We start from the raw sequence: 17,940 nt of genomic DNA, 5'->3' as shown, positions 1-17,940 counted from the left end.
GTTAATGTTTAATATTGCATCCTACGTGTTGGATTAAAAGTATAAAATAGAAATATTCAAGTGAAATAGCTCTAAACTGTAAATATTGAAGTGATCAATAAAAGTGAAGACAGGAACAGGATGTGCAAGAGGAGAAATATTTATTTATTTCATTAAAACATTTCATGCATATACAAAACATTTAAGTTAGCCCAGCGAAGTGAAAGCTTTTAAGTGACAAAAAAAATCTCTCAATATACCTTTAAGTTTAAAATGCATAGAAAAAAAGAAATATTTGGACTACTGCAGCTGTTTTCCATTGTATTAGAAGCAAAAATTATATGTATACATATCTGGTTAAAGTCATTTAAGGCACTGAGACGTTGATTGTCTAAACCGTCTTATTTTGAAAAAGCATGTATACATTTATACTGCGATAATGTCGACATGTTCCTTTATCATCGTCCATAAGTAACAGGCTACACTTCATTCACTTCACTAAAATACACAGAGAAAGGTATCTTACTAAATGGATAACAGTAATAAGCCATTACTTGATTTGCATATTTGCTTTAATACAAAGAAAAGCTAATTTTAGCAAGCATGCTAAGCATAACCATAAAAGGCCAGCAGTCTAATAAATGAACAAGAAAAAAAAAGAAAAAAGATGCTCCAGATTAAAATGTGCAGTTACGCCAGTTTCCGCAGGGCTTCACACAGTTTCCCCATTTCACCTGGAATGAAAAGAAAAACAAACGTTAGACATCGATCTGATAAAAATGATGATTTTTCTGTTATTATGGTGACAATCTTTACATAAAACATTGTATAACACAAGTGTAGACCATTTAAATTAATGTTTTTAAGAGCTTTAGGGGTCATAAGATGCAAAATTACATTAAGATTATTAAAATTTACATATTCTTGGCGTTTTCTTACTTATTTAGAATAAACCAGACTTTTTTATACTGGTTAACAGTGCCTCATATGAAATAAAGCCTGCTTCTTTCACTAAATTATTATAATGTAATATTAGGCCTAATAGGGGAAACAGGGCAATTAAGCTAAATTACAAAATAAAAGCCCTACAGCATTTGAGCGAGATGCTCATTTAGGCCGTTGTTTAGTGACTATAAGATCTGTGTTTGCTTTGCTTTGTAATTAGAGCAGACAGGCGGGACAGGAGATGCTGCTGCTGCTTCAGAGATCTAAATATTGTGTGTTGCTGAAGAACAGTGATGCTGTGAGTGTGATACTGTAACTACTACGTACTCCCGATGCTGTCGGCCAGGTTCCTGAGCTGCTGAGTGTTGTCCAGCACTTCAATACTCTGGGTGTAGGGGTTGTAGCGCACCGTGAAAGGCCGTGGGATGGTGCCAGCAAATTTCCTGTGCACACAAACGTAAAACAAGATGAGTAGCTACACAACCGGAACCACAAGCTAAGTGAGTAGAGAGAGAGTAAGAAAAACCAAAAACATTTCTTACCTCACTTTCTCTTTGGCATCTTCAAAGCTCTCGGCAACAAAGTAAACAGGCTGGAACTCTGTGATGGGGTATTTCTGCAGGCTGGTCTTGTCTGGGTCAAAGGCCATGAGTTTGGGTTTGTCCGTCAAGGAGTACTGGAAGAAATCAGTGCATGCAGTCATTTATTTGCCATCTGCAGTAAAATCTACATTGGAAAGCAATTTGCGAGAGATTCACATTCAAGACGTAGGACTGTGAAACAAACATAGTTAAATAATAAGACAGTGGGTACATAAAACGTAAAAATAAGATAGGAAAGACACTGCCCACAGATATACGTAGGCCTCAGTCATCTAAAAAGAAATACAGGGTGAATTCCAGTTAACCCTCAATCTCAAAAATGCACACTCCTGCGAAGTGCTAGTGCTGTCCCTCAGTATTGAGATTCTCTGACACCACCCTTGGTAGCAAGGGCTACCTAGAATTCAGTATTTTCTTTGTTAACAGATATATACTAACCCTAAATATTACGAAAACCATTGTATTATCCTAGTTTAGGCCCATTTTCATTGTTGCATAACATTTATTTTTTATTTTACTATCTTTTGTCAAATAGCCGGCCGGTGCGGACAAGCCATGTTGCTATTGTTTAGTTACAAAATGGTCATTTTTCTCGGTGGTAATGTAGTTGTTAAGTTGTTTTATCAAGATACGGCCTACGTGAAATGTTTGTGCCGATAATGTTATAAGATGACCGGGCTATAATGTCATCTCCTGTAGCCTCAGAGTTATCTAATGATAGTTACAGCTGGTGTTTACCTTTCAATAAGCCATGGTGTGCGGTGACTTTCAGCTGAATATGTCCGTGGTTGTGGTATTTATACAGATTATTTGTTTGAATATCAACTCATAACTAACTCAACTAATTTATAGGCTACAAAAAAAACTAATAACCAAAGTAATAACTGACAGATAGTCCACAACACTTTAAAAAGATACATACGTAACACTTGGTTTTGAGGGCTACTAAGGTTAAGGGTTGAGCTTGAGGGTAAATGTACAAAATGTTTGCCCTGAAAATGTTAATGAGAATACAAAACTTCCTAAAGATGTGAAAGATAAAGAATATTTAGGGATTTCAGTGTCTCATTGTGTGTTTATGTTTGTGTGTGTGTGTCTGTGTGTGTGTCTATTCCCGTCACGGCCGTCACTACGCAGGAAGTGCAGCATTATTCAGGGCTCGGCCGATCTGTCTGTTGATGATGTGGCTCGGCAGAGTGCACATCCTCTGCTGACGGAGGCTGATGTAACCTGTGACCTGGATAGTGAGCTGCTCCCCTCGACCCCCTCCCCCCAGATTCACCCAGTGAACCACTTTACCCACACACCCCACTGGGCCGCTGAGCCGACTCCCCCACTGACACATTAAACCCGAATCTGAGTGAACCACTAACCCACTGCCTTGTGTTGTAACCACAGACTGGGCGGTGGGGGGTTCAGCAGGAGGTGGGCTGCCCTAGAATCCTTCTGACCCTGATGCACAGTTTGTTTTCTTGTCTCAAACACTAGAGTTACCCCCTCCCTCCCTCATCCTTCCCTCCCTCCCTCCCTCCCTCTTACCTGCAGCTCTCCAAATGATGAAAGCAAACCAGCTCCGTAAGCTTTGATCTCTGAGCCCTGCTTGCACAGACCGAACTCCACGGTGAACCAGTACACCTGAGAACACACACACAGCACAACCGTAAAGATGTGATTCATACAAGGTCAAGTTCAAGTTGTTTTTGAGGTAAATTCATGCAAAACCACTGATGCGCGTTTCCGTCGGGGGCAGTTTTTCAGCAAGCAGTCTCTGCATTTGCCTCTAAAACAACTCTGTCTCGTAAAGTTACGTTACTATCATAGCGTGGTGAATGTGCAGGTCACAACTTGTCCACCAGAGCGTTTTGGAGTTGTTGGATTGTGTATTTGATGAGTTTGATGAGGGAAACCAAGAAATCCCATGAGCCTCCGTAGCGTAGCTCTAAGCAGCTCGCGGCTCTGCTCCGCTGTTCTAAAAATAGCTTGCACCAACAATTAAAGGTAACAAACCTACTGCTATGACTATAGGGTTTATGGCAATGGGCCAATTTGCCAAAATGTTGAACTATACCTTTAACTCTCCTTGGCTCTTCCTGCTGTTACAGTAGCTTAGCATTGTATCTTAAGCATTCATCATCAGTGTTGTGATGTGGAGCTGCACTGGTCACTGTTTACATGATCTAGAATTTAAAGGACCAGTGTGTGAGATTTAGTGGCATCTAGTGGTCAGATTGTAGATTGCACCCTCCCCTTTCTAAGCATAATATGAGAGAAACTACGGTGGCCTGCAGGTAATTTTAAAATAATGCAAATAATAATGCAAAAGAAATCCCCTCTCTAAAGAGTTTGTTCATTCTGGGACACTGTAAAAACAATGGCAGGCTCCATGGAAGAGGATTATTTATGCTGATATGAAAGCTCAGTCAAAGCTAATGACCCTTTAGGACCATTCACTGATGCTGTACAATAAAAAATCCCCACAGTAAATCATAGAGATATTTAAATTTAATCAAAACTAATTTCAAAAGAAGTTTTTGAGCTAATCAGTCACTTTCTCTGGGCATCATTGAGATGAAAGCTCCAGTTCTTGTCTCTAGTAGTGGTTGAAACTAGATAAAAACACCTGCTTCCGTTCAATTTAGGAGAAGAAAATGTAAATTAAAGCATTTTAAAATCAAAGCAATCTCCCAAAATTAGAAATTAGTCATGTGATAATATTTCTCTTGTGCATGTTACTCACAGTAGCAAGTTTCTCAATGTACTCATCAGGGGCACCAAGGGAGGCAAGTCCAATTTCCTACACAGGCAAATAGAAAATAAATGGTCACAAAATGTCCTGTGTTACATATATATTATAATAAATAAATAAGTTATTTAATTGCCTCTGCTGTGTGAGGTCACTGTATTATTACCTGTGAGAACTGGGCGAAACCGGGGTCAGCGAACAGAGGGACGTGTCCCAGGAGCTCGTGGCAGATGTCCCTGTGTGAGAAACAAACGTTACTCCCTGACATTTATATCAATGTTGTATTTCTGTTCCTCTCTTAGACAGAGACACTCACGGCTCAGGTGTGTACGTGGGCTTGGAGCCGTGACGGATGTACTGCGTGGAATGGAAGACACGGAAGGCGAGTCCAGCCAGGAAGTCCCGGGACGACAGCAGGCCGGCGACCGGGCGAAGCCGGAAACCTGTGCACGCTGCAGGAGGAGGAGGAGGAGGGGCAGACAGGTGAAGGAGGAGGAGAAGATGGTGAGTGTTGAATAACAGTGGTTAGGAAGAGAGAGAGAGAGAGAGACAGAAGAGAGGGAGGGAGGAAGTGCGGCGTTTGAATAGGTTGAAGACTCCCACGTAAACACTGAGAGGTTTCCAAAATGAATAAATAAATGCTTCCTATCATGTGTAACACTGAAGGTGAATGACTCTGGTAAAAAAACCCAAAAGGAAATAAACTGGAAAAATAATTTTATAACTTTCTACCTGAGGAATCATGAAAAGAAAATATTTAAATTTTAAATTTTGACGGTGTTAGAGCCTCAGACAATAAAGTCAGACTTATTCTATTTTACATTAATAAACCTAATAAAACAGTCACATAGAATTAAATTAAACGTTTTATTTCATGCATGAGTCACCTAGACATAAAACATGCACTTCTATTCCAGTCAAACGAATTAAGTGCAAAGAGTTGCATAATATTTTCTCAAAAATTACAACTTGATTGTGTAAATATTACTTAGAATTGAACAGCACATAAATAGAAATGATGTTAAAACAATAATATTATAGACAAAACAATACAGTACGTGCAACAATACAGTACGTGCAATGAAGTTCAGAGAAAAAGGATGATTAAATCAACAGGAAAACAGCAGAACACACATAAATGTTGTATTAACCTATTTAATACAAAAAAAGGAAGAAAAACGTGTTTACGACTCCTGAAAAGGCTTCACTCACACTGCAGGAAGCGGGACACGTCCTCCAGCTGTGGGATGTTGTCCTGCCTGTAGCCGCAGTATTTCTCCAGCAGGGGGAAGACGCGGTTGTGTTCGCGGCAGGCGTGAGTCGGGTACAGAGTCTTGAGCTCCTTGAACACGGTTCCCCACGTGGCCTTCTCCTCCTCTGTGTACACTACCCGGGGGATCACCTGGCCACTGGCACAAAGACAGAAAGTTACTATTATATATAGTATCTGTTAGTATAAAGACCGCTGAGAGGGCAAGCACTGAAAATATAAGAATCAATAATTAGTTATTGACGGTAACACTTTATAATCAGTACACACTATTAAGCATTAGTGAAGCATTAATTAATACTGAATTCTTCATTTATAACGCATGAATACTCATTAGTATGTAGTTTATAAATACAGTTAGTGCTTATCAATGATGAGTAAAACATGTTTAACTGTGTTTATAAATTACATACTAATGAGTATTCATGCGTTATAAATTAAGAATTCAGTATTAATTAATGCTTAATAGTGTGTACTTATTATAAAGTGTTACTGTTATTAACTGTAGCACTATATAAACAGTAGTAAGCGATAAAGGATGAGTACACAAAAGCTGCACAGGGACGGTATCTATATAAATACATAAATAACAGTGTTTGTTGGCAATCATTTTGTTATATTATGGGATAAAAAATTAATAGTCCACCTGTTACACTAAAAATATCCTCTGAGAAGATTAACGTTGTGGATAAACGGCTCTTTAATGTTCCTATGTGCAGGATTTGAGTGTTTCTGACTTTGGCGACTCCTTGTGGTCGTGGGCTAATACTTCTACAAATTAAGGCGTTCATACTCATTCAAAATATATTTAAATCATGGAGGGGGGGAAATAGCATATAGCAGCTTTAAATTTTGCACATACTGTATGAATAAAGGCTTGATTTTACAGTGTATATCTCAGTATCCATGAACTAATTGATATAAATTTCTTCTTTATAAACAGTTTATTTACTTCCCTCAACTCCTGTATTCTTTCATTCTGTGATAATCTGCATATACAGTATCAAACCTGAAAGTAAGAGCTTGATCAATGCTACAAATTGAAAATATTAGATTTTTGGTGACTATGACTATGGACTACACAGTCGGTCAGTGTTACACAGTGATGTAAATGTGAGTCATCTCACTGGGTGTTTTTGAGGCAGAGGAGTGAATCTTAAATCTCGTAAATCTTTATTAATATTTATGAAATATTTCTTTAAGACTTTTTTTCCAGATGTGAAAATTAGACGTAAATCAGAGATGGAGATAAAAAATAGAGATTTATAAGAGTAGTTACTGTCTGTAGTTGTAGGCGATGTCAGCAAACTCCTTCCTGCGGGCTCTGTAGACTGGATCTGTGAAGCCCTGACACACACACACACACACACACACACACACACAAAGGAAAGCCATGTTAGATCTCATGATCGCAGCCCGGCCACTCTGAGCTAAATCAAAGCGAGGAAATCCTCTGCTCAGGCTTAAACCCCCGTGGCCTTTGACAGCATTATGCACTCCGTCTCTAACAAGAGCACGCAAATACATATTCAAATGAAGCCTTTGTAGAGTGTTTTTCAGCTTATGATGAATACATTTCGCTTTAATGGCGGTGGCAAAAGGGAGCAATTATCTATAATTATAGGGGCTCAATTAAAGCAATGACATCAATTTGTGTTTCTAGATAGTTTCCATTAGAATAGACGGCAGAGTGCGGCCTGTCATCTCTGCAGCCCCACGTCTTTCATAAGACATGTGGGCGTGAGTGGACACGTATTCACACACAAAAACACACACACACACACACACACACACACACACACACATGCAGAGGCAGGATGTGGCTGCACAGACAGTGGTGATGATGATGATGATGATGATGATGGATGAGTCAGTCTTTACCGGGTGATCGGCCTCCAGCTCGGAGCCGTAACTGAGGATCTGGTTGGCGAACCGGTCCAAGTCCTGGATGTCGTTAGGAAACCACGGCACTGGAGGAGAATCAGAGAATCGATAACAGTTATTAAACATTTATAATAATAATCTGTCTTTTTATGCAACATAGTGTTTCAGTCAAGTCGAATCAATTTTAGTGTTCAGAGAAAAGAATTGTGCTTATTTATTGATCCCATATTGCGTTTGTGAGCTGGAATAAACAGGAAATGATAATTATTTTGATAGTTAGTGATCACTACAGTGAAAATACCAACTGTTGCTTAGTCCCAGTGATGCTTTTGTCGGTTTTACATCAGTGTTGCTTGAACAAAGACGTCGTTTTAAGAGCTGCAACTAAAGATTTGTTTAACTATTGATTTTATTCTCATTCATTAAAAAGAACAAAATAGAAAAAAAGCTATAAAATGCTAATATTAAACATCCAGTGTAACAATATCAGCTAAAATATGCTTGAACTTCAGTTGCACTCTCTTACAAAAAACATTCAGTGTTGATTTATTGATTAATCTGCTGTTTATTTTTAATTTAAAAAAAATATTTAATTTTATGATTCACTGATTTATTGTTTAATCTATGAAACGTCAGAAAATGTAAATCTAATTTTAAAAGTGATTTAAAAAAACAATTATATTTGTTACAGTGACATTGAACAAAGTTAAACAGGTCATTTTTGACCTTGTTTAACCTATGAAATGTCAGAAAATGTAAATCTAATTTTAAAAGTGATAAAAAAACATAAGTATATGGGGCGGCGTTTAGCTCACTGGGTAGAGCTGCCGCCCCATGTTGAGGCTCAGTCCTCGGTGCAGGCGGCCCCGGTTCGAGTCCCGCGTCGGACGGCCCTTTCCTGCGTGTCATTCCCCCACTCTCTGCCTCCCCATTTCCTGTCTCTTTCTCGACTGCACTATCAATTAAAAAAGGCAATAAAAGCCCAAAAAATATATATATAAAAAAAACACAAGTATATTAACGTTACAGTGACATAAAACAAAGTTAAACAGGTAATTTTTGCCTTTGTTTACATATTTTAGCTTGAAAATTGACATATTATTGTTATTATCACAATAGTAGCAGGTTATTCTATTCTTTAAAGATCTATTTGTGTTTTTGCTTTTGCATAGAAACCAATCAAAAATGTCTTTTCGCCACAGTTTGACTGTAATCAACGAGCTGATGCTGTATACTGACTGCAGGGATTTTTGTGTTTGGGAGCCTTGGCATGTTGACACTCAACAGATGAGCACATGAGGGGCATCTGCTGGTTCATATGGATTTATGACCCTCAAAAAAAACACTGGGGCCCAATCATTAATCTACATTTGTGCAGTGTGGTCTACCCCGAGGCCCCCCGAAGACGACAATCGGCCCCCCGGACCAGGCTCCTCCATAAACAGGCTGTCTCACAAACAGGGCCGTGACTCTCCCCTCCCCTCCTCGTCCACTTGACCCTGACCACTAGACCTCAGTGTCTCCATTGGGGGTCAAAGGATGATCCATGGTGGCCCTGTCTGTCTCAGACCGCCGTGACCTTGGCGTGTTCTGCTCCCCCCGTGTTAGTGCGGGCCCCCGGGACACAGGGCTCCTCTGTTCACGCCGGGCCTGTTGGTCCTCAGTAGCTAAACTAATGTCATTCTGGAAACAACTAATAAAGGGGGTCTAGATGCGGGCGATGGGCCATCAGTCTCATCGGCGACACTGGCTGTCCATGACTAACAGTCTAGCTGGAGGGGTGGGGGGTTCATAAACCACAATCCGACAACCATCACTGACTGTGCTCGGTTGATAAATGGATAATTTGAGCTGTGTGTGTCTCTCGGGGTGGCACTGTCGCTCCAACACTTTGACCCAGACTGAAATGTCTCCAAACTTAGCCTGATAAACATGTTGGCATGCTGTTGTTAGCATTTAGCACACAGCTGCAGACTCTGAGTCTACTGTAGTTTAAGTTCCTCTACAGACATTTAGCTGTGTGTTTATAATTCCTTTACATTAGTTCACCCACATAAAAAGTGGAAAACTACTCTTGGACCTTCAAATTTAAAGCTGCCTGACACCATAAGAACTATCAGTTCTTTTTGTCTTTTTAAAAACTCTAGTTTGCCTCAATTTAAAGGAATAGTTCAACATTTTGGCAAATTGGCCTATTGCCATAATCCCTATCGTCATAACAGTAGGTTCATCACCTTTAGTTGTTGGTGCATGTTGTTTTGAGATCAGTGGGGCAGAGCCATGAGATACTCAGCTAACGCAATGGAGGTGCATGGTATTTTCGCTTTTCCCCCAAAACTCATCAAAATACACAATCCAACAACTCCAAAATGCTCTGGTGGACAAGTTCGTATAATTATGTAACATTACGACACATGAAGCAAATACTTTTGCTTTTCTGTAATGTAGTTCCAGCTACGCATTTGTCTCAAAAACAATTCTGTTTTGTAAATGTTACATGATTATCTCATAGCGTGGTGAATGTGCATGTCACAACTTCTCCACTATAGCGTTTTGCAGTAGTTGGATTGTGTATTTGGTGAGTTTGATGAGGGAAAGGCGAAAGTACCATTCACCTCCATTGTGTTCGCTGAGCAGCTCACGTCTCTGCCCCGCCAATCTCAAAACAACATGCACCGATAATTAAAGCTAATGAACCTACTGCTATGACTGTAGGGATTATGGCAATAGGCAAATTTGCCAAAATGTTGAACTATCCCTTTAAAACATCATGTCAGTGCTTTTAGTGGTGGTGTCTTATGTCAATACAGTATCGTACTGTGTTGTATGGATAGGTTTTGGGGGTTTTGGTCTGTTGTCATGACTGTATGTGTTGTATGTGCTTTGCGTTTTACGTTGGACCCCCTCGAAAATGAGATGGCTGCTCATCTCAAGGAGCAATCCATAAATAAATCTGAATCTTGCTTCCTCTTTGAGTTATTCTGGATCAGAGGAGCAATTTACAATCAATTAAATGCTGATAGGAAGTGATCAATTGGTCAAAAGGATTTACAGTATAAGATGATGTGAGTAGCATGTTCATGTGCAGCTGCATTTTCTACACAGCCAGTGTTTTTATGAGGTTGAGGATTCATGCTTATCTTGTTCTCACTACACACACACACACACACACACACACACTGTCTGACCTGTATCCTTCTCTTTGTTGCGTGTTAGCTCATGCACGTGGCCGCTGATCTCCATGCGCAGGCCGTCAATGACCTCATCCAAGGCCTTTGAGCAGGTCGAGTCCACGCTGATGAAGAACTCGTACTGGTCTTTGTCCATCCGCGACGGACGGGACTCGATGTGCGTCAGGTTGATGCCCTTGTCCTGCAGGAGTGGAGGTGAGAGCTGAGATGATGAACTTGATCTTTTTTTTGTTTTTATTTTTGGTGAATTTCCCCCAAGCATAAGGTTCAAATCAAACAAAGTTGGTGCAAGTGTAAATACTGTATGTTTGCTGCTACACTTCCTATGTTTGGCCACTAGAGGGAGCTGTGATGTTGCTAAATTGATGGATATTATCTCTCAGGTTTTGCTCTGCACCCTGACCTTGGGTAAGAGCTGCCTTGAACTCTCTCTGTCTCTCTCTCTGCAAACGGACACTGAACCAGACACACTGGTGACTGGTAACTTGCACAGTGAAGGTATTCAGGACATATTGTACTGATTTGGTGCAAAATTGCCAGATAAATTACCCCGACTCTGCTCTTTTCTGCATTTTTTTCCTCATTCTGCTGCATGAACACAAGAACCTTTTGGGAAAGTTTCCAGACTTTTTTTTTTTTTTTGGCCGTGATTCCAACTTCCAAAAAAAAAAGAAAAGCAAAGAGGCTCCGGCTCGTGTGAGGAAGCGTGATCGTCGAGTCGTAATTACCATCAAAAATGTGTTTTTGTTTATGTAACTTTTGGGGAGGGAGATGGGAGTATGTTGTTCCCTGGCTACCATAGGCTAAGTAAAGGGAGGGCGTGAGCAGCAGGGCCCCCCCTGTTCTCTCCCATCTGGATCTCATTCGATATATAACAGCTTTGCTTTTTTTTTTTTTAAAGCCCATGTGGTCTTGTATTTTCCCCCGGGGACAGTTCAGACACAACCAAAGACAGTGTCCAGGCTGGCATCTTGAAAGACAGGATGCCTTGAGTTTTCTGAAGTAATTTCATCTCTGCACAGTCTGAGGATTTACTGTTGCTTTCTCAACATGTTTAACAAGAAAACAAAGACGTTTTCCAATAGAAATTCAACTTATTTAACTTAATTTGTGTTGTTATTCACTTTAAATCCACAAGTATGAAGATTAAAACCATTATATAAACCCACACTGAATATATCATGCATGCAGAGCTTTAAAAACTAATGAGGTGTGTTCAAGTAAAACTCATTAGCCATAAATGATTTCCCTGATGTCATCTCTCTAACATGGTATAGAAATATGTTCTCTCATATTTTGTGCAAAGATAGATAGATAGATAGATAGATAGATAGATAGATAGATAGATAGATAGATAGATAGATAGATAGATAGATAGATAGATAGATAGCCCATGGTAATACAAATAAAATAAAAATATTTAAATGTTATATTTCTATAAAGTCAGATATGTTTGTTTTTAGGTGACTGCACAAGTTTTGGAACCAAAAAGTGCTTTTTTTTCTGTGCATTAAGAGTGAAATATTTCATCGTGGTCCAGCTTAGTCCACCTTAAATCCTAAAGCCAGCAGCAGCATGTCGGGGGGTCATCTGGTCAGGCTTCAGTACCCCTCTGAGCCGTCCCTTCGCCGTAACGCAGGTGATATTATTAAACCCCCCGGCCCGAGGTTGCCAGGTCAAGGTCGGCCCGTGGCTCCGACTCGTCGTCACATGAAAAGCACGCTGCCGTGTCACATGCTGCGTGCCCGGGCTTGAGACTCAGGCGGATAAACAGTGCGGTGGGTTTTAGTTTGTGTGACCCCTTTATGAATGAAAATATGGAGATTAGACGATGAGCACATGATGTCGTTGCTTTCTTCTTTTCTTTTTTTTTGTGCAACGTGAGCTGTTTTCTGTTGTTGGGGGGGTTTGGAGGGGCTGATGAGGCGGTGTGCTGATGGTTTGGGGATCATTTGACATGAAAAGTCTGGAAATGAGAGGAAGAGGGGAGGGGTGGAGCAGGGGGAGGATCGGGAACGTGGGAGCTCATAGGTTCAAAGAGGATCCTGATGTTTGCAGCTGCATTTGGAGAACAGCAATTTGGCACATACTTGGTATTGATCACAGTCAACCCACTCAAGTCTCCGCCCCCCACCCCCAAATTACTCACATGTCTGAGAAGAGGAATGTTTCTCTTTAATCTTAAAATCATGAATCAAATTTTATTTTATTTTATTGTTGTTTTTCCCAGTTATTGTTTTTGTTTTTTTGTTGAAGGATGTTCTGGAGTCAAACTTTGAGCTTTGCCTGCAGCAGGAAGAGCAAACTGAAGTCTTAGTGGGACATCGAAGTTGAAGATTAAACAATCAGTGTTTACTTCGGGCCTTCGCACTGTCACGTACACACGGGCCTTTCAGAACGATGACACAATAACAAAAAACACACGACACACACTGATACATTGACCCTCTCGAGGTTGCAGACGTGCAAATTAGAAAGAAAGAAGTACAACAGGTTCCCTTCCTCTCCATTCGCCGGACTGTTTTTATCATGGTTAGTCTTATTTTGAAGGGCTTAACCTGTCGTAGTGATAGTTTAGGTCAACTTGAACTTGAGGCTTAATGATTAAAAGGAAAAAACAAGAGTGTTTTGAAGTGGAGGTGTAAGGTTTAGAAGATGTGCGCTTTCTGGAGGCAGATAGGTTGAATTGCATTATGGGAAATGTAGGCAATACGATACAAAGCCAGAATATCTCAGCCTCTGTTGGTTAAATCGTTATTGTTCCTCTTTCTATCCATCTCCTGACATTATAAAAGAACATAACTTGGATGTTAAATGTGTGGTGGATTGATTTTAACTATTTTATATTCTACTGATTAGTTTAACATGTAGTAAAATATGATTTTGATTAATTATTTGGTCTGTAAAATCTTATAAAATTGATCCCTGACTAGAAAAACAGTCCAGATCCACATTACTAAACGTTAACAGATCCACATTACTTAACGTTAACTGATCATCATTATACAGTCGTTGCTGATTTGTTTTCTGCTTTGCGATTTATCAATAGATTGACAAATTTTTGCAGCTCTGTGTCTGGTTCAGTCAGTTCGCCTCCGCTAGTCACTGTGTGATTGCTTTGGGACACCTGGCTGGAGGAGGTGGGTCAGTGGATCAAAGAGCCAGCTGACATGTTTGCACACGACTTGATACACAAACAACAGAGATAAGTTCAGTTTGTTTTAGTTGTTGCTTCTTCAAAAGGTCAAAAAAGGCCTCGGACACCACACAAAAACAGCCGCACAGAGTCAGACACATGACTCCTACTTTCCTCCCAACGCAAATACTGGCAAAACTAAACGTGGTAACTATTTAAATGACCTCCCAGTTACACTGTAATCTGTTAATATCTGTGTAAAATAGCTTATTTGATGTTAATCAATAACTTTTTGAAGATGAAAGACCTGAGGAGGCTTGAGCAACTTGATACAAAATAAAATTATTTGACATTTCATACAATAAAAATAATGATGATTATAATAAATGAAGATTAAACATAAGTTTGAGGTAGCTGTGCTTTTATTTGCTGGGCCAAACTAGCCATGACGTAACTGTTTACAGTCTTTATGCTATGCTAAGCTAAGCTAAGCTAAGCTAGGCTAAGCTAAGATAACTGAATCCTGGCTTGTTTTGATCTTATGCTAATAAGTCAATTTCCCCGAATGTGGAACTATTCCTTCAAACACTCAACTTGTTTATTTCCATGTTACTGTCACTGCTGTTTGTGGATTCCTCAGAATCATTAAAAACATTTGTTGAAGTTACATAAGTTGGTTTTAGTGATCTGAAGCTGTGTTTTTTAACCCACAGCCTGGAGTAGTTAGTTTCACCACGTGAAGACTAAACCACCCCAACACTAAATTAACATTCCTGCGCTCTCTGGTTGGTTTGCTGCTGCTGCTGCAGTTTGTTGCATGCTGCATGCATCACCTGCAGCTTATTTTAAAGGCATGCAGGAAGAAGCAGGATTTTGAACCGTGAGCGATGAGTAATGACAGATAGGAAACGGTCTGGTCACATTTGTCAGGTTTTTACCTCAAGCATACGCAGGGCCTTGGCCAAAGCTCCCACCTCCTCGTTGAGGGAGAAGATGCAGGAGATCACCTCTGACTTCTGGCCCGTCTCCTCCTCCAGGTACATGGAGCCTCTTCTCTTCTGTGGAGGAAGACACATTAAAGCCACAGATAAAAGAGAAAGCCTCAGGGTGCAAGAGGTGCGCTCAGGTTCACGGTGCAGGGAGCAGCCTATAGCTCCGCTGCTGCACAGATCAAATGAAAAACATGTGTTATTTTTAGATTTTCTAATCGCTTGTATTGCTGTTTGATTTGGGTTTGGCTCTCTAATTGTGTGTGTCTGTGTTAAAGCGCAGCCATATGTACCAGAAGGAGCATGAAATCTTGTTCAAAGTCATGACACCGCAGATCGTAAAGCATAGAGCAGCTCGCACCTTTAACCTCCAGGCGCCGACCCCTCTGCAGCCGACATAACGCTGCCGTGACGACAAGCTCCAAACACCAGAGGATTTTTAACAAATGAGAAAATGAACACAAACACATGCTGATGTTTTTCTCTTTTTTTTTTAAAAAATCTCTGCAGGTGTCACAATTTTTTACAGATTCCTGAACTGTTTTCTTGAACCAACCTTATACTTCTCAGTGCAAAAGTGAACAGTGAAGGAATTTGTTTAATCTAATAGCTAATAATTAATCTCATTATTGATTTACTGCTGGAATTATGTGTGAAATAGGAGAAAATAACAAAAAAGTAAACGTCAAAACTTCCCAAAAACCAAAATTCAATTTGATTTCTGACCATATAAGTCAAACAAACATGTTTAGAAGCAGGAATTGGTCATATTTAACATAGCTGTTCAAATTATTGATTAATCGGGTAATTATTTCATCTCTACACAACAAAAACATGTAATCTATATCCAATCTGTCCAAATCCCTGCACCCATAGTCTTTTCTAGTGATTATTTGTAATTAGTGACCTTGTCATATTACCCAGGTGTATTATCACTGCACATATTGTTCATTCATTATGACCTCAGCTGTTTCCCCCCTCCTCTATTCACTGGCTTTGTCTCCTGTTGTACCTGGAATATTCCAGCTATGACTCTTTCTGTTTCTGCTGCTGCATTGCATTAGCATAAGGAGATGAAACAGTTTTTATAGTAAATTACTTTTTTCCCAGCTCACAGTTATCATGTCATGACAAAAGAAACACAAGACAGTTGGTGGATTTGCACTAAGTGATGAAAAAACTAGACAAAAACAAATGCAAATGTGTAATAACTGATTATATTAGATGTAGCTAATAATGAGGTGTCAGGAGTCAGAGGTCAGATTTACCCGGGTGCCCTGGTCTGCCTTCTCCTTCTCCTCCTTCTTCTCCGCCTCGGGGCCGTAGGTACCGTTCACTTTCTTGTAGGCAGCGTCCATGTCGAGGCCGTGCAGGTAAACAAACAACCTGTCTGTGTGCGCTGATGCTGCTGAGCTCTCTGTGAGGCTGTGCTGCTGAACTTTCTGGGAGCTGCTCGTGTCTATAAAACCTCTCCCGGTTTAACGCGCAGGCCACGTGACTCCACTCCACATCCACATCCCCCTGCCTGCCTGCCGCACCGGGCTGCCTGCCTGTCACGGGATGTTTCGTTGTGAAACAGAATCACAATGACGCATCTGGTTCTTGTTGTGTGCACCGCTGGGCTGAGGTTGCCCCCGGGTATGACTTTATGCTGGAACTTTTTCTTTATTAATTTTTGTGTGTGTGTGTTTGTGCGCTCATGCAGGCTGGCAGAGCAGACAACAGGTAGCTAGAAGAAGAAACAGCAGAACCAATCAGGAAACTTGTTTTATTAGGCTATTAGTATTCGTTTAATCATTGGATCGAGTTGAGGGGGCGTTCACGAACACCCACAACTATAGGTATTTTCAGATTCCTCAGACTTCTCTCACCTCATTTGTGCTCAGATCCTGTTACAAAGTGTTTTTAACCACAAAATAGACCAAATACAAACTATAAAGATAATTGAATAGGCTAATTGATGAAAATTGAGATGACACCCAATCCCTAAAATCCATTAACTGAATAAAATAAGTAATAGGCTACAAACAAATAGAATAACAGAACAAGGAAATTACAAATAAAGTGGTTTTAACTACAAATTTAGACAAAAATGCAACATTTAAACATTAAAATGACATCACACTCTATTAGTTGAAAAGATAGAAGATGGATAACATAAGACAAGATAATACTAAACTAATAAAATGACTGATAAAGTGGTTTAATCACAAATAAAGACCAAAATATAAACAGATAAAGAAATAAACTCACACATTGATTTTTAAAAAAAATCTTAAAATCTAATACTTGAATAAATTAAATCATATAAATAAGACAAAATAAATTCAAATTAAATAGTAATGCAATATTACGCTACATTCTTAAATCCTCTTTATAACTGATGTTATTTGTTCTCATCAACTACGGTTACCTAAGAGTCACAGTTCTCCAGGAGACAATATAAGCCCTCAAAGTGTTTTTTTTTACACATGTTTCCTCATACATCATAACTTGTGTGACTTTCTCAAGTTGTTAATTAAAGCTTTCATTTAGTTTTAGTAAAATGTTTTACCCATACCTCCTGTCAAAACCCAACTCTCACCATCACCACCTGAGGCTGAGGGACTCCACAGGTGCCACATGAGGGCAGTGTGGCTTTGATAATAACCACCAGTCCAGCTGTTTGCCAGTTGAGGAAAAACATGTCCAAGCTCTAGCTATTGATCCAATTACATCATAACAAAAACTGATGGTAGCTTTTTGCTGTTAGATTGATCACAGTTAAATATTACTGAAAACACCTACAGTACAGTACATGGGGATTTTCCTACATATTCTCCTTAAATTGCTGGTTCAAAGTGTGTGAGTGCCTCTGTTGCATAACACACTCTCTCCTGGTTTACCACTGGAGAAAGTATTAGAAAATTCATAAATTTAATAATATAAATAGATTGTTTTTGTTGTTAAAACACCATGTTAACATTTGGACACAGTGCGATTATTTAATGCTGAATTTCATACATTACCCACACGTGCAAAATGTATGTCTGCATCATAATGTTAAAAGATGATGTACAGCCTAAGTATAAGATGGATCTATTAGTTGTTTAGTTTTGTTTTCAACTTCTACAAAACTTTAAAAGTCAATTTAGCATTTGCATTTAGGCTTTCATTCGATTAGACTTAATCCTTAAAGGGATATTTTTTCAGGTGCTTAAA

General features: G+C 39.6%; 1 protein-coding gene across 1 annotated transcript; it reads right to left on the bottom strand.

Moving 5' to 3' along the window:
- Window positions 1-123: 123 nt before the first annotated feature.
- pah (phenylalanine hydroxylase) lies at window positions 124-16,318 on the bottom strand. The gene is made up of 13 exons (XM_083999818.1): window positions 16,008-16,318; window positions 14,689-14,808; window positions 10,612-10,795; window positions 7,421-7,509; window positions 6,819-6,886; window positions 5,482-5,678; window positions 4,586-4,721; window positions 4,436-4,505; window positions 4,264-4,320; window positions 3,066-3,161; window positions 1,467-1,600; window positions 1,252-1,367; window positions 124-713 (listed from the first exon to the last, which is right to left on the bottom strand). Exons 1-13 carry the CDS (start codon window positions 16,095-16,097, stop codon window positions 670-672), a joined length of 1,401 nt encoding a protein of 466 aa, XP_083855944.1. The 5' UTR covers window positions 16,098-16,318; the 3' UTR covers window positions 124-669.
- Window positions 16,319-17,940: the final 1,622 nt, after the last annotated feature.

The sequence above is a fragment of the Trachurus trachurus genome (genome assembly GCF_905171665.1).
Source record: "Trachurus trachurus genome assembly, chromosome: 23".
Lineage (NCBI taxonomy): Eukaryota > Metazoa > Chordata > Actinopteri > Carangiformes > Carangidae > Trachurus > Trachurus trachurus.
The sequence above is the reverse complement of the archived record's forward strand: the minus strand, read 5'-3'. Positions and strand labels throughout refer to the sequence as shown.

Bases quoted from the DNA above. Each gene is read 5' to 3' on its own strand.
- pah (XM_083999818.1), bottom strand. From the start codon at position 16,097: ATGGACGCTGCCTACAAGAAAGTGAACGGTACCTACGGCCCCGAGGCG. The intron at 14,809-16,007 runs GTAAATCTGACC...CTTCCTCCACAG, and splicing joins AGGCAGACCAGGGCACCCGG to AAGAGAAGAGGCTCCATGTA. The intron at 10,796-14,688 runs GTAAAAACCTGA...CCACTCCTGCAG, and splicing joins AGGCCCTGCGTATGCTTGAG to GACAAGGGCATCAACCTGAC.